This window comes from Anolis carolinensis, chromosome 1 (genome assembly GCF_035594765.1).
Source record: "Anolis carolinensis isolate JA03-04 chromosome 1, rAnoCar3.1.pri, whole genome shotgun sequence".
Lineage (NCBI taxonomy): Eukaryota > Metazoa > Chordata > Lepidosauria > Squamata > Dactyloidae > Anolis > Anolis carolinensis.
This window is the reverse complement of record NC_085841.1, coordinates 299630026-299642178: the sequence shown is the minus strand read 5'-3', so window position 1 is coordinate 299642178 and position 12153 is coordinate 299630026. Positions and strand designations below refer to the sequence as shown.

Sequence of the window (12153 nt, the reverse complement as noted above, 5' to 3'; positions counted from 1 at the left end):
CAGAAGTAACTCAGATACAAATTAGATTTGTAACTTCAAGCAATACAAAGAGAGAAGATAAATAAACAATTTGTTTGAGGACATTTCATACAACATTCTGTAGTTAAAGCTGTAACTTAATGAAATGTTTTATCTTTTATGGAAAAGTCGTTTTCTTCCATTGTAAAATATTTTGAGTGTATTCAGTCTAAAAGTACAATGAAGTAATGAATGGTGCTCAGAAAAGCAAAGGCCACTGACGCACCAGAACTGCTCATGAGATGGAGACTAGCTGTTTAAATAACTGGTCAGTATTTCATGACTGGTCTGGCAGAGGAGAAAAACTTCCACTGGCAAATATATCTGTGGCTGGTTTGGAGTTTGGAGAAGCATCCATTAATTTTAAGTGCATATTTTCCTTTTATAGTAATACTCACAACTTGCCAAGTAAGTGATCTAGTTTGCAATTTTGAAAATCTGAACATGGGAGACTGGAAAACAGAAATAGTTTTTAAAAGTTATAAGACCAAATATATCAGTGACATGAATGACTTCATAATAAATTATTTTATATACAAATTAAATTAATACATTTAGATGTTAATGCAATCCACACCTGTTAAAAACCCAGGCACTAAAACAAATACAAGCCTACATAAAACTGATCATTAACTTCTGAAAGGAAGCAGTTTTTCCTATCTTAGATCATCCACATAGCCATGCCAACTTGCAGCTAATGGGAGGAGATCATGGGAGCCTAAATTCCTAAACGAAACAGATTCCCCAAATAAAGAGAAACACATTTACAAATAAGATCTCCCCAAGTGCTCTTCCTGATCAAAACTTGGTGTTGGCTTGGTATGGCTTTCCATATTCATGGATTTTACATCCAGTTATGCCCGTACCTTGGGAAGCCTGACTTGGCCACGGTGGTCCACACTCTTGTTACATCCCGAATAGACTACTGCAACACACTCTATATGGGGTTGCCTTTGAAGACTGTTTGGAAGATTCAATTAGTTCAACGGGCAGCAGCCAGATTGCTCACCCGAGTGGCATACAGGGAGCATACCACCCTCCTGTTATGTAGACTCCACTGGCTGCCAGTCTGTTACCGAGCACAATTCAAAGCTCTGGCTTTAGCCTATAAAGCTCTAAACGGTTCTGGGCCAGCTTATTTGTCTGAACATATCTCCCTCTATGACCCAAATCAGAGGTTAAGATTATCACGAGAGGCCCTGCTCTCAATCCCACCACCCTCACAAGTGCGACTGGTGGGGACAAGAGACAAAGCTTTCTCAGTGGTGGCCCCTAGTCTGTGGAACTCCCTCCATAATGAAATCAGGTTGGCCCCCTCCCTTCTGTCTTTTTGGAAAAAACGCAAAACATGACTGTGGGACCAGGCATTCGAGTAGCAAACGCAGCAATAATAATAAGAACGATTTATATGACTGATAATAGACAGACCCTGGACTATGACTTAGACTTGTGCAATTTTTAAATGATTTTTTATAATTGATGTTTTAATTATCTGTTTTAATTGTAATTGTTTTATAACTGTTTGTTTTGGCATCTAATTACTGCTGGTTGTGAAGCCGCCCTGAGTCCCCCCCCCCCCCCCGGGGGTGTGTGTCTGTGTGTGTGTGTCTGTGTGTGAGAAGGACGGGATACAAATATATGAAATGAATACATAAATAAATACACGGATTAAATCATTCATGCCTTGATATATTTTACACAAAAAAATCCAAAAAGTAAACCTTGATTTTACCATTTTTATAAGGGACATCACTTTATCAAGATATTGTGCATACAAGGATTTGACAATCCATAGATTTTGGTATTATAAGGAGCCTTAGAACCAAATCTCAGCAGATACCAAGGGCCTACTTTACAGCTAAAACTGGTGGCCAGGTCATTTTACTTACATTCCGACTCTCTTCCAAAATAGCACATACAATCCCAAGCTGTTAAGAGACTCGTGTCCTTACCTTCTGGTGGAACTTTATTCTGGTTGTTCCACACAACTAACAGCTTGGAGAGACTTGGCACCTTTGAGACCTCAGTGATGACGCGAAAGAGACTCTCCACACGATCATAGGTCAAGACAATAGCAGTGAAGCCTTGTGACTGAGGTGGGATCAAGGGAAGGAAGAGTGGATTACTCACACTGCTCCATTTCTGTAAAAGAAAAAGATGAGAGGTCAAGACAAGGACATTTTGAACAATAATAAGGAAACATAAAGAAGGAATATAATTTGCATAATTAGAACCCAGATCAGGCCATTTTTTAAAAGATGTTTATTTAAAGGGAGGGGCAGAGAGAGAAAAGTCTGTTTTTGTGACAGGAAACCAATCTGTTAAGCATACATTGTATGAATTTTCCTGTCATAAGTTAACCACTAAGTGAGTTCAGGTATGTTGGACGTAACACAAAATGAAAGATCAGAGGAAGGTACACTAGAGGGTTTCAGCATTTGACATCCCTGGCATGATTCTCCTCCGCATCTCTCTTTCCAAAAGGCAGTTTAGATTTTATATTAAGTCAGACTAGGACAACAAACCGAAAGCCAGCCCAGTACCACGATTTCTGGGGGAGAAATGAAGTAAAGAGAAGCAAATTTATAAATCTGACATAAAATGGGCACAAATATAAAGCAAAACTATTATTCCTTTATTCAGAAGGTAGCTTAAACAAAAATAGTCTACAGTTTAAGCATAAAAAGAATCAAGTAAGGAGAAGATGAAATTCAAAGTGTTCCCTTCCACCTTATTTTTAACAAGAATATGCCCTAACACTTTTTAGCTTCCTTAACTTGGCAGTATGTTTTTAAATACTGCCAATTAAAGAAAGGTAATTAAGCTGACACAGCTACATGTCTAGGAGCACATGGGACTGTAAAATGGAATCAAAACAGGAAGAGTTTTAAGTATGCCTTTTCTACAGTCTGTCACAGAACAGGAATTGTTAAAGACTAAGATAATAGAAAATATAAACAATTTAATAATGATAAAAAGAGCAGATAAATTAATGAGATTCCTAGAGAATTTTTAGAATTAGTCCTACAAAAAAACTATGGACAGAACCAGAGTTCATTAATGTAGCCTTTGTGCAGGACATCTTCGAACCTTTTCTAAAATGCCATATTTTAAGCAGATGCCAGTATTAACTTCAAGACAGTGGGAATGGATTTCCAGTCACAAAACACATGACTAAATCTACATTTTCCAGAAACGAGTGAGGTGACATATAAGCCAGTAAATATCTTTGTGTAACAATGAATGAGATTTGCCAAACATTTCTCATACTTTCCAAACAAACATTACAAGGAGCATTGTGTTTTTCAAGCCAGTAAAATTCAATACCAAATTGAAGCGTTTACTAGAGATAAATTTGCCATGTACATGAATGAGGAGGAGTTGGGCAGACGTGTCCACAAAGTGTTTCTGGTTCTTCAGCTGATTAAGAAATGCATGTATAATAAATACAGTAAAGGACATATGATGACTACCAGTAAGCAACAGAAAGGTTGTCAGATGCAGCAAGCAAATGGCTTAATTTACTGCAGGTTGTTATCCTGTAGTCCTGACGTTAATGCTCTATAATTCATTTCAAAGCTATTAATGAGGGACTTTGCTGCACTATTATGAGATCAGCATCTTTGCCTCTGAAATGAGCCATATCATGAAGGTAACATTTTACTTCTTACTGGTTCTATGACTGTGACAGAAATTCATGTCAGTGTATTTCACAATTTCTCTCAAATTTCTGAATTATGATACCTGAACATCTGAATAATAAGATTTAAAGTACAGCCAGATGTTCCATTTCTTTGTTAAAATGCTACTGTATCATTTGAGATGTGTTCTCCAAAGACAGAAAATCTATGAAGCCTCTTTTAAATAAAATTTGGGACATTATTTCTTGTAGTGCTGGTAAAGAATAGCTGAGCTAGGTGAAAAAGAATGTTCTACTGCCATGACATCCAACAGTGAACCCAAAAAAATCAGCCTCCCTCATTTCAGAAAAACATTTCAAAAGGGCATTTAGACATTGCTGAAGCACCATTAAGAGCCAGCCCCCTGCTGTCTGCCAGAAAAGTGTGTCTACAGTCTGGCACCTTTTGACCTCACTTTCGGCAGGAAATTGGGCAAATTCAGATCTCCGTGATTTACTTGTGTCTCTTAGACTTCTGTTTGAGGAAGGCAAACAATGCAAGTAATCAACAGAAGTCTAATTAAATACTTATTATGAACTCGGGGCATGAAATTGATAGTGATGTGAGAAATGGTCTTCCCAAAAATAGAGAATGACACAAATGATACAATAAACATTTGTTTTGGTCACATCAGTCTTTTATTGGACCCTTGGCTGAATGGCCATTTGCACCTTCTCACCAAAGCAACTGGTCCTAACATCATAATAATCCATCATCATCTCTGACGAAGTGCTGATGTCCAGTTATGGCTAAAGCAATCCTATCCAACTTTGTCTTTTCTCAGTCACAGAGAAAAAAATTAAGTCACAGCAATTAACCAAAGATTGAGATGTTAACTATTGTGAATCAGTTTAATGTACAAGCCATATCAGGTTTCAAGGGTCAACTTTGCAAAAGTGATCTCACGTTGCTTGGTCTGACATTCTTGGCTGTTTGACAGCAGTCTGGTCTCCTTTCCGCAGACAGCAGCAGAAGCCAAAGCAATGGAAGCCAGAACCTGAGTGGAAGGCTGGGAAAGAGTTCTCACTTTGGTGAGATTTTTAAAATAGGAATATTCCCCTACAAAGCCACTTATTTATGTGAGAATGCCATGAGCCAAAAAGAAACCTTCTTTTAAAATTTCCATTTGCTAAGGGAGAATTTTTTCCTTTGCTTAAGTGAAACACACACCCCTCTTTAACTGCAATACTAATCTGTTTTAAGAATCAACATACAAATTGTGAATGTACCAAAAGAAGATGTAGAATTAGCTTCCCCAGAGATAGTTAGAACTGGAGCTGACTGCAAAAGGAAAATAATCTCAGTCACAGAGAAAAAAATTTTCTGACTATCAAGCAAGAGTGCAAAATGGTATCTCTCCCAATAATTTGTTTATAAATACATTTTAAAAACGATTAGCTGTTTTTTTAAAGACCTGCAGGAACTAATGGACAAAAACAGAGAAGTTAGAGCAAAATCTACTAGAAATGCAAAAAGCTTAGATTGGCACTTGCTTATCCATTTATCTATGCAGTGGTTCCCAACCTTTGGTCCTTCAAGTGTTTTGGACTTCAGCTCCCACAGCTGGTAAACTGGCTGGGATTTCTAGGAGTTGAAGTTCAAAACAACTGGAGGATCAAAGGTTGGGAACCACTGACCTACAGATAGTTTTTATGGTCAAGTGCAACAGATTTCTAACTTTCAATGGATATGTCATTGCCTTTGTTTTTATTGTCATTTGCTATCAAGTTGATTTATGGTGAAGCTATAAATGAGAGACCTCCAGGGACCATGGTCATCAACTTGCTCTGCTCAGGTCTCGAAACTCTACAGTTATGCCAAATTTAAACTCAATCAGGGGAAAGGGTAATAATTCGAACTTACTGCTTGCCAACCAGTCTTGGCTGGGTTGAGCGAGACTGATCTTCTGAACAGGGGCACAGAAAGCAACACTTGCATTAAAGGGGTATTAACTCTTCTCTATGCTATTCCAAACTAAAACTTTTTTGGTAGAATTACACTTAGAAATGTACCCGTTCCAACTTACATACAAATTCAACTTAGGAACAAATCTACAGGACCTATCTTGTACATAACTTGGGAACCGCCTGTATAGAAGCTTATATCAAAAGTCACTGGTGACAAGTGCTTCAAAATACATTAGCATACACAAGATCACTGAAGGCAATTCCTGGCACAAACTGAAGAACTCTCATCCAGAAATATATTTTGAAGAAATTGATTCTCCTGTCAGCTTCCTTCACTGGCCAACATTCACAACCAGGATTGCAAATTGAAATTATGATTACATGAATGATTCTTTCTTTAGTATTTAATGATATATTAATATGATCTGGTTCAGCTACCCTTCCTCGCCTTCTAATTTCTAGGCTGCAGACTCTATTCTGACTAGTAAGTAAGCCAAATTATAGAAAATCTTTTAACCATTCACTATCAATCTTTATATTAGGAAAATCATCTATGGTCTTTATTCTTGTTTTCTTAATATTCAACTATACCTCTGCTTTTCACTCTCCCTTAATATTTATCAATTGTAACTTTAAGACTTTGCTATTATCGACTAAGTAATATGGCATCATCTGCATATCTTAAACTAATTATGTTCATTCCACATGCTTCCTTCAAGTCTAATTCCTTTTTCCATATGACACTTTCTGAATATAAATTATTTGCACTTTACAGATAAAGTCACTTAGATCTTTTCCAACTTGGACGCTGTTATTGATACAGTTCCAATGGGTGTAACTTTGGCTCCTGTTTGTCCAGTGTTGATGAATACCTTTCAATTTGTGCAGCCTGAGGATGTGGACAGGACCCTTGGAGAGGTGAGAGCTACTACATGTATTCTAGATCCTTGCCCTTCCTGACTGATCAAATAGGCCAGAGGGAAACTGGCAAAGTGGGTGAAAGTGGTTGTCAATGCCTACTTGGAACAAGGCAAAGTTCCAACTTGCCTAAAGGAGGCAGTTGTGAAAAAGGCCATCCCTGAACCCCACTATAACAAACAACTATTGGCCAGTGTCCAACCTTTCCTTTCTGAGCAAGATTTTGGAACGTGTGATGGTCTCCCAACTCCAGGGATTTCTGGATGAAACTGATTATCTAGATCCATTTCAATCTGGTTTCAAGTCTAGCTATGGAACAGAGACAGCTTTGGTCGTCTTGATGGATGACCTACAAAGAGAGCTTGCCCCGGGGGGGGGGGGGGTTGTCCCTGTCAGTTCTCCTGGATCTCTCAGCGTCTTTTGATACCATTAACCATGGTGTCCTTCTGGGTCGTCTTGCTGGGATGGGAAGCACTGTCTTAGTGGCTCTGGTCCTTCCTGGAGAGCAATTCCCAGAAGGTGGTACTGGGGGACTCCTGTTCAAACTCCTGACAGTTGACCTGTGTGGTTCTTCAGGGTTCCATTTTGTCCTCCATGCTGTTTAACATATACATAAAACCGCTTGGAGAGGTCATCTGGAGGTTTGGAGTACAGTGTCACATATATGTAGATGACACTCATCTCTACTACTCCTGTCCACCAAATGCCAAGGAAGCTGTTCTGATCCTAAACCAATGCCTGTCATCACAAAGGTTGGCGGTTCGAATCCGCAAGATGGGGTGAGCTCCCATCTGTCAGCCCTAGCTTCTCATGCGGGGACATGAGAGAAGCACCCTGCAGGATGGTAACACGTCTTTGGAAACGTCTTTGAAGACAGCTGATTCTCTCACACAGAAGCAACATGCCTCAATTCACTTCTGACATGATAAAATAATAAGAATAATGTCTGCAATGTATCAAAATGGATTTCATATAACTGCATGAATTAAGTCTACCTAGAAGTGTCCTTTTTCACTCTTCCTGTGTGAAATATTTTAAAAGCCATTTAAAACATGATTTTAAGAGAAAATAAGTTATGATTAAATTGTGTAAGAAGCTAATACACTCAAAAAATTCTTGGGAATGCGTGTTATTTTTTGAAATCCTTTTAAGTTGTGTTTCTCAAATAACAAAATAAAAAGAGAAAATTGTTTTGTGAGACTTCCTTTTAAAAGATGCTCAACATGTTAAATTTAAGAAAAATACAAATCCACTTACAATTATTGGGGGGTCATTCCATTCTTCATATGATGTGGCAGCATAGGGATAAATCCTGTCATTGATAATTTTGAGGGTGGCCATAGCAATTGCTTTCATTGACTGAAAATAAGCTTCCCAGAACCATCGTGCCTGCAAAGAACAATGAAAACCATTGGAACAAAGTATACAGGTTTACAATTAAGATCATAGCTGGGGAGAATGACAGGAATGCAGAACATACTTTCCATCCTAGGCCATAGTCCCTTGGATTAATCTGTTGGGATTCACAAAATGCTGGTGGCCAAAAGCGTTTTCTTTAATCTTTCTGCCATTTTGTCTTTTACACATCTCCCTCTCTCTCTTTCAATCCATCTGCCTGAAGATGTAGATCTTCAATTCCTTGCTTAAAACAAGGGACAGATCACTTCTACCAGAAATCTACAATTGCATGCAGAAGTCTTAAAACACCTCTTTCCTTCACCCACTTTAAATAATAAGGGCCATACACTTCTAAGACCAAAATAAAATATTGCAACAGGCAATACTGAGATGTTCCTGACAGGTCAAACATGACTATATAGGTTGCTTATGCCCCATATAGTTTGTAAAGATCCAAATGGCATTTGTCAAATATATTCAGGCTACTTAAAAATATTAAAAATTTACCTCTAGAAAGGGAAATTCACTCCTGAAAGAGTTATCACAGGGAAAAGGTGTCTCCACTTTATCTCCAATCCTGGTTTCCACAACAAGCCATTTTTTTCAAAATCAAATTATCACAGGAACAAAAAGTGAGGAAAAATCTTCTGAACAGGGGCACAGACAGCAAAACAAACACCACAGGGGTGTGTTAATCCTTCCCTATGCTATCCAAAGCAAATATGTGTGTGTGTGTGTGTGTGTGTGTACACACACACACACACACACACACACACACATATAGAGAGAGAGAGTGTGTGTTACACTTTAAAATGCACCTGTTCAGACTAACAAACAAATTCAACTCAAGAACAAACCTTCAGAACATATGTTGTTAATAAATTGGGGACTGCCTGTACCAATCTGTGGAGAAGTCAACCTTAACTCTTATCAGAACCAATCCTTTTTTTGAATAGTGTGGAGAAAGGTAAAAGCTTAGTCCATCCCAGGAGAACCTAAAAAAAGCATCATACCCCTGTAATAATAATAATAATAATAATAATAATAATAATAATAATAATAAAACTTTATTTATACCCCGCCACCATCTCCCCAACGGGGACTCGGGGCGGCTTACATGGGGCCATGCCCAAAACCATACAATATGAGAAAATATAAAACAACATATCATAACACAATTTAACAATACAATAAATAATAACATACATTACAATCCAAAAAGACCCTTCTCTGTCTTTTTGAATGCTTGCGCAGGCAAATGACGGCAGTGGCTCTTTGATGCATCCTCTCCATGAAGCGCCAGGAAAACAGAGGAGGATGGTACTTCTTTTAGGTTTTTTCCCTATGAAGTAAACTCTCACCCTTCACCATTCTAAAAAGAGAAGGGGATGGCTTCTTTTTAAAAACACAAGAGTCAATACTGTGCCTTAACCTTTATTTTAAAAGGAACCATCCTCTTTCCTGAGCACAGTGGCAAAATGCCCTTTTCAATGCCTGAGCAGGGAAATGGCAGTGGCGAGAGGTGAACACTTAAACCATGCTGGCACTTTCCTCTCTCTGCAGAATGACCCTTGACTTATCTGTGGGTCACATAAACATCTATGATTTTTGCTCCAAACCTTGCCCCCAACTTATGAAGGAAATCAACTTATATATGAGTACATAGTAACAAATCACACTGAGTTAAAGGACCAATGTGACAATAACTGTACCTAACAGCAACATGCTTGGTTGGTTTTTGATAACGCTCTCCAGAACAAAAAAATTCTATTATATCCTTAATAAACCAGACAAACAACAATTGTAGACAGTCTTAAAATGTTTAAAAGTATGTGCACAAAATAAATAACCCCAATCCCAATTTAGAATTCAAAGAACAAAGATCTAAGATAATGATACGCTTGTTTATTATTACATTTTAATCCACTGCCAATTTTCATCCAGTTCAAGCATTAGCTATTACAGAAAAATCTGTAATTTGTAGCTTGCCTCTAATACAAAATTGAAATAAACAACATTTGCAAAGGATCAGAACCAAATTGATTCTGAAAACTATACAGCCCCAAAGGAAACACACTTGCCAATAAGCATACCTCAAGTGGTCTGGCCTTACAGAAGTTATTTTCTCAACTTTTCTGCAGAGATCTCCAACACATTTATGTATCCAAAAGCACTTAAATTTAAAGACCTCCCCAAGGCCCAGTATTAGTATGTGAATGTGTGTGAATAGGACAAAGAGAAAGCAAAATTCTTCCTCTTCATTATTTTGACTAAATATTAATACTTGATTATCCAAAACTGGGGGAAAAGCATAACATATAAAGCTGGCCAAGTAATATTTAAACTTATTGGGCTACCTTTTAAGCTGAGAAGAAAAAATAGCACCACAAATACAAATGTGATGTAATAACAGAGTTAAATACAACCGGGGGAAACGATGTTCTTGGAGATACAAATTAGGGAATGAAATAAGATTAAAAAGTTTTAGCACACTGATGAAAACTGATTTATGTTTCAGTTTAAACAATTAGTTTTCGCTGTATAATGTGTGTAATGTAGTTTGCTCCCACCTTAACAAAATGTAAATCATTATCATCACAGTGACCCACAAGCACTTTCTCAGCCCTAAAGGCTGGCTTCAATTTCACTGCAGTTACCTACCAGCTGCAGGTATACCTCAATTAATGAAGTTGATGCGTTCATGGGTATTGCTACTTCAAGAGAAAATATGGCGCTAAAGGTGGAAATAACATTAAAAGGATAGGGAAAGCTTCCTATTCAAAAAGAGAAGAGCCTCGTTCAGCAAGTTTTTCATCCAAAGCTAACAACATTTATTTATTTATTTATTTATTTATTTGCAATATTTATATTCCGCCCTTCTCACCCCGAAGGGGACTCAGGGCGGATCACATTACACATATAAGGCAAACATTCAATGCCTTAACATAGAACAAAGACAGAAGACAAACGCAGGCTCCGAGCTGGCCTCGAACTCATGGCCTCTTGGTCAGAGTGATTTGTTGCAGCTGGCTGCAGCCGGCTGCTCAACAGCCTGCGCCAACATGCACATATGAAATGAAACATACAGATCAAATAAACCTTGAACAAACAAACAGAAACATTTTGAACTTTCTAAGGACAGCTTAAAATCTTTTTTAAAGTGCACCTTTCACCAGTCCCTACTTTTCACATGATTTCCATTATTGTGCCCAAACTTAAACATCTATGCCTCTTTAATATGCTAGGTAGAGCTGGTGAAGCAGGCTTATCTGCTCCCCACTTTCCACTTTGTCCATAAGTTTAGTGCCATTCTGGGGGCAGCTGCTGCTTACCTTGCCGGTTGTAGGCAGATACACACAGTTAAACCTGGATCACTCTCCGAGGTCAGGTTTTCTTCAATGCATAATTGTTGTAACTTGACACTGAAAGTTAGCACCTCTTTAGACCCCCTCTAGATCTCCATCATTTTGCCAAAAGGGGAAATGTGTCACACAAAAGGATGATAAATCTATTATAAAATATGCTATGTCTGCTGTCTAGCTGCTAAATGTTGACGGGTAAATTCAAAGTCACTATTCTCTCTTCATTGTTTTTTTCTTCAGTCTTCATGCAAAGTGTACCTTCAAATACATGAGCTTCTGTTATGCGGCCACCAAGAGTAACAGTGGGACATTGGTGAGGTATTCTGATTGATCAAAAACATCTCCTGCCAGCACCAAAAAGAAAATGTACTCAGAAGAAATAACAATTGCAGAGGTTGTATCTGAAACACGGCACTAGTGTGCTAAAAATGTTCCAACATACTGTGCTAATGACAGGTGTTTAATTCAAAAATAAGAAATTAATACACTATAAGTTTTGTGGAAAAGTAAAATTAATAGAATGAGATTAACCACCAGACTACATTCAGTTGGTGGTAAACTTGGTTTTCATCCATGACCTATGCCAAAGTTCTACTCAGAAAAAGTCAGCCAAGAGAAAGAGAAAAAGAACTTGGAAGAAAGCAATAAAAGTTAACTGCCTAACCTAACAGTCAGGCGCCATGGTGTTGTAAGACTTTGCCCCATTTCAAGAGTCAAGTGCTCCCAGAGTGCCACACTTCACACAGTTTATGATGTTTTGAAGTGCTACTATTTTCATGTGAGAAGAAGCTGCTTTAATGGCTTTCCATTTGGAAAAGGTTTAAAGAAAACCCATATATTGTTTACTGCTATCAGGTCACACAGACTAAA

General features: G+C 38.0%; 1 protein-coding gene across 1 annotated transcript in view; it reads right to left on the bottom strand.

Moving 5' to 3' along the window:
- Positions 1-12153, bottom strand: part of ext2 (exostosin glycosyltransferase 2) — a 98355-nt gene that overhangs the window by 43902 nt on the left and 42300 nt on the right. The window contains exons 7-8 of the mRNA XM_003214625.4: positions 7781-7912; positions 1971-2160 (exon numbers count right to left, since the gene is read on the bottom strand). Of these exons, the coding sequence (XP_003214673.1) occupies positions 1971-2160; positions 7781-7912 (322 nt within the window). The remainder of the gene's footprint in view (positions 1-1970; positions 2161-7780; positions 7913-12153) is intronic.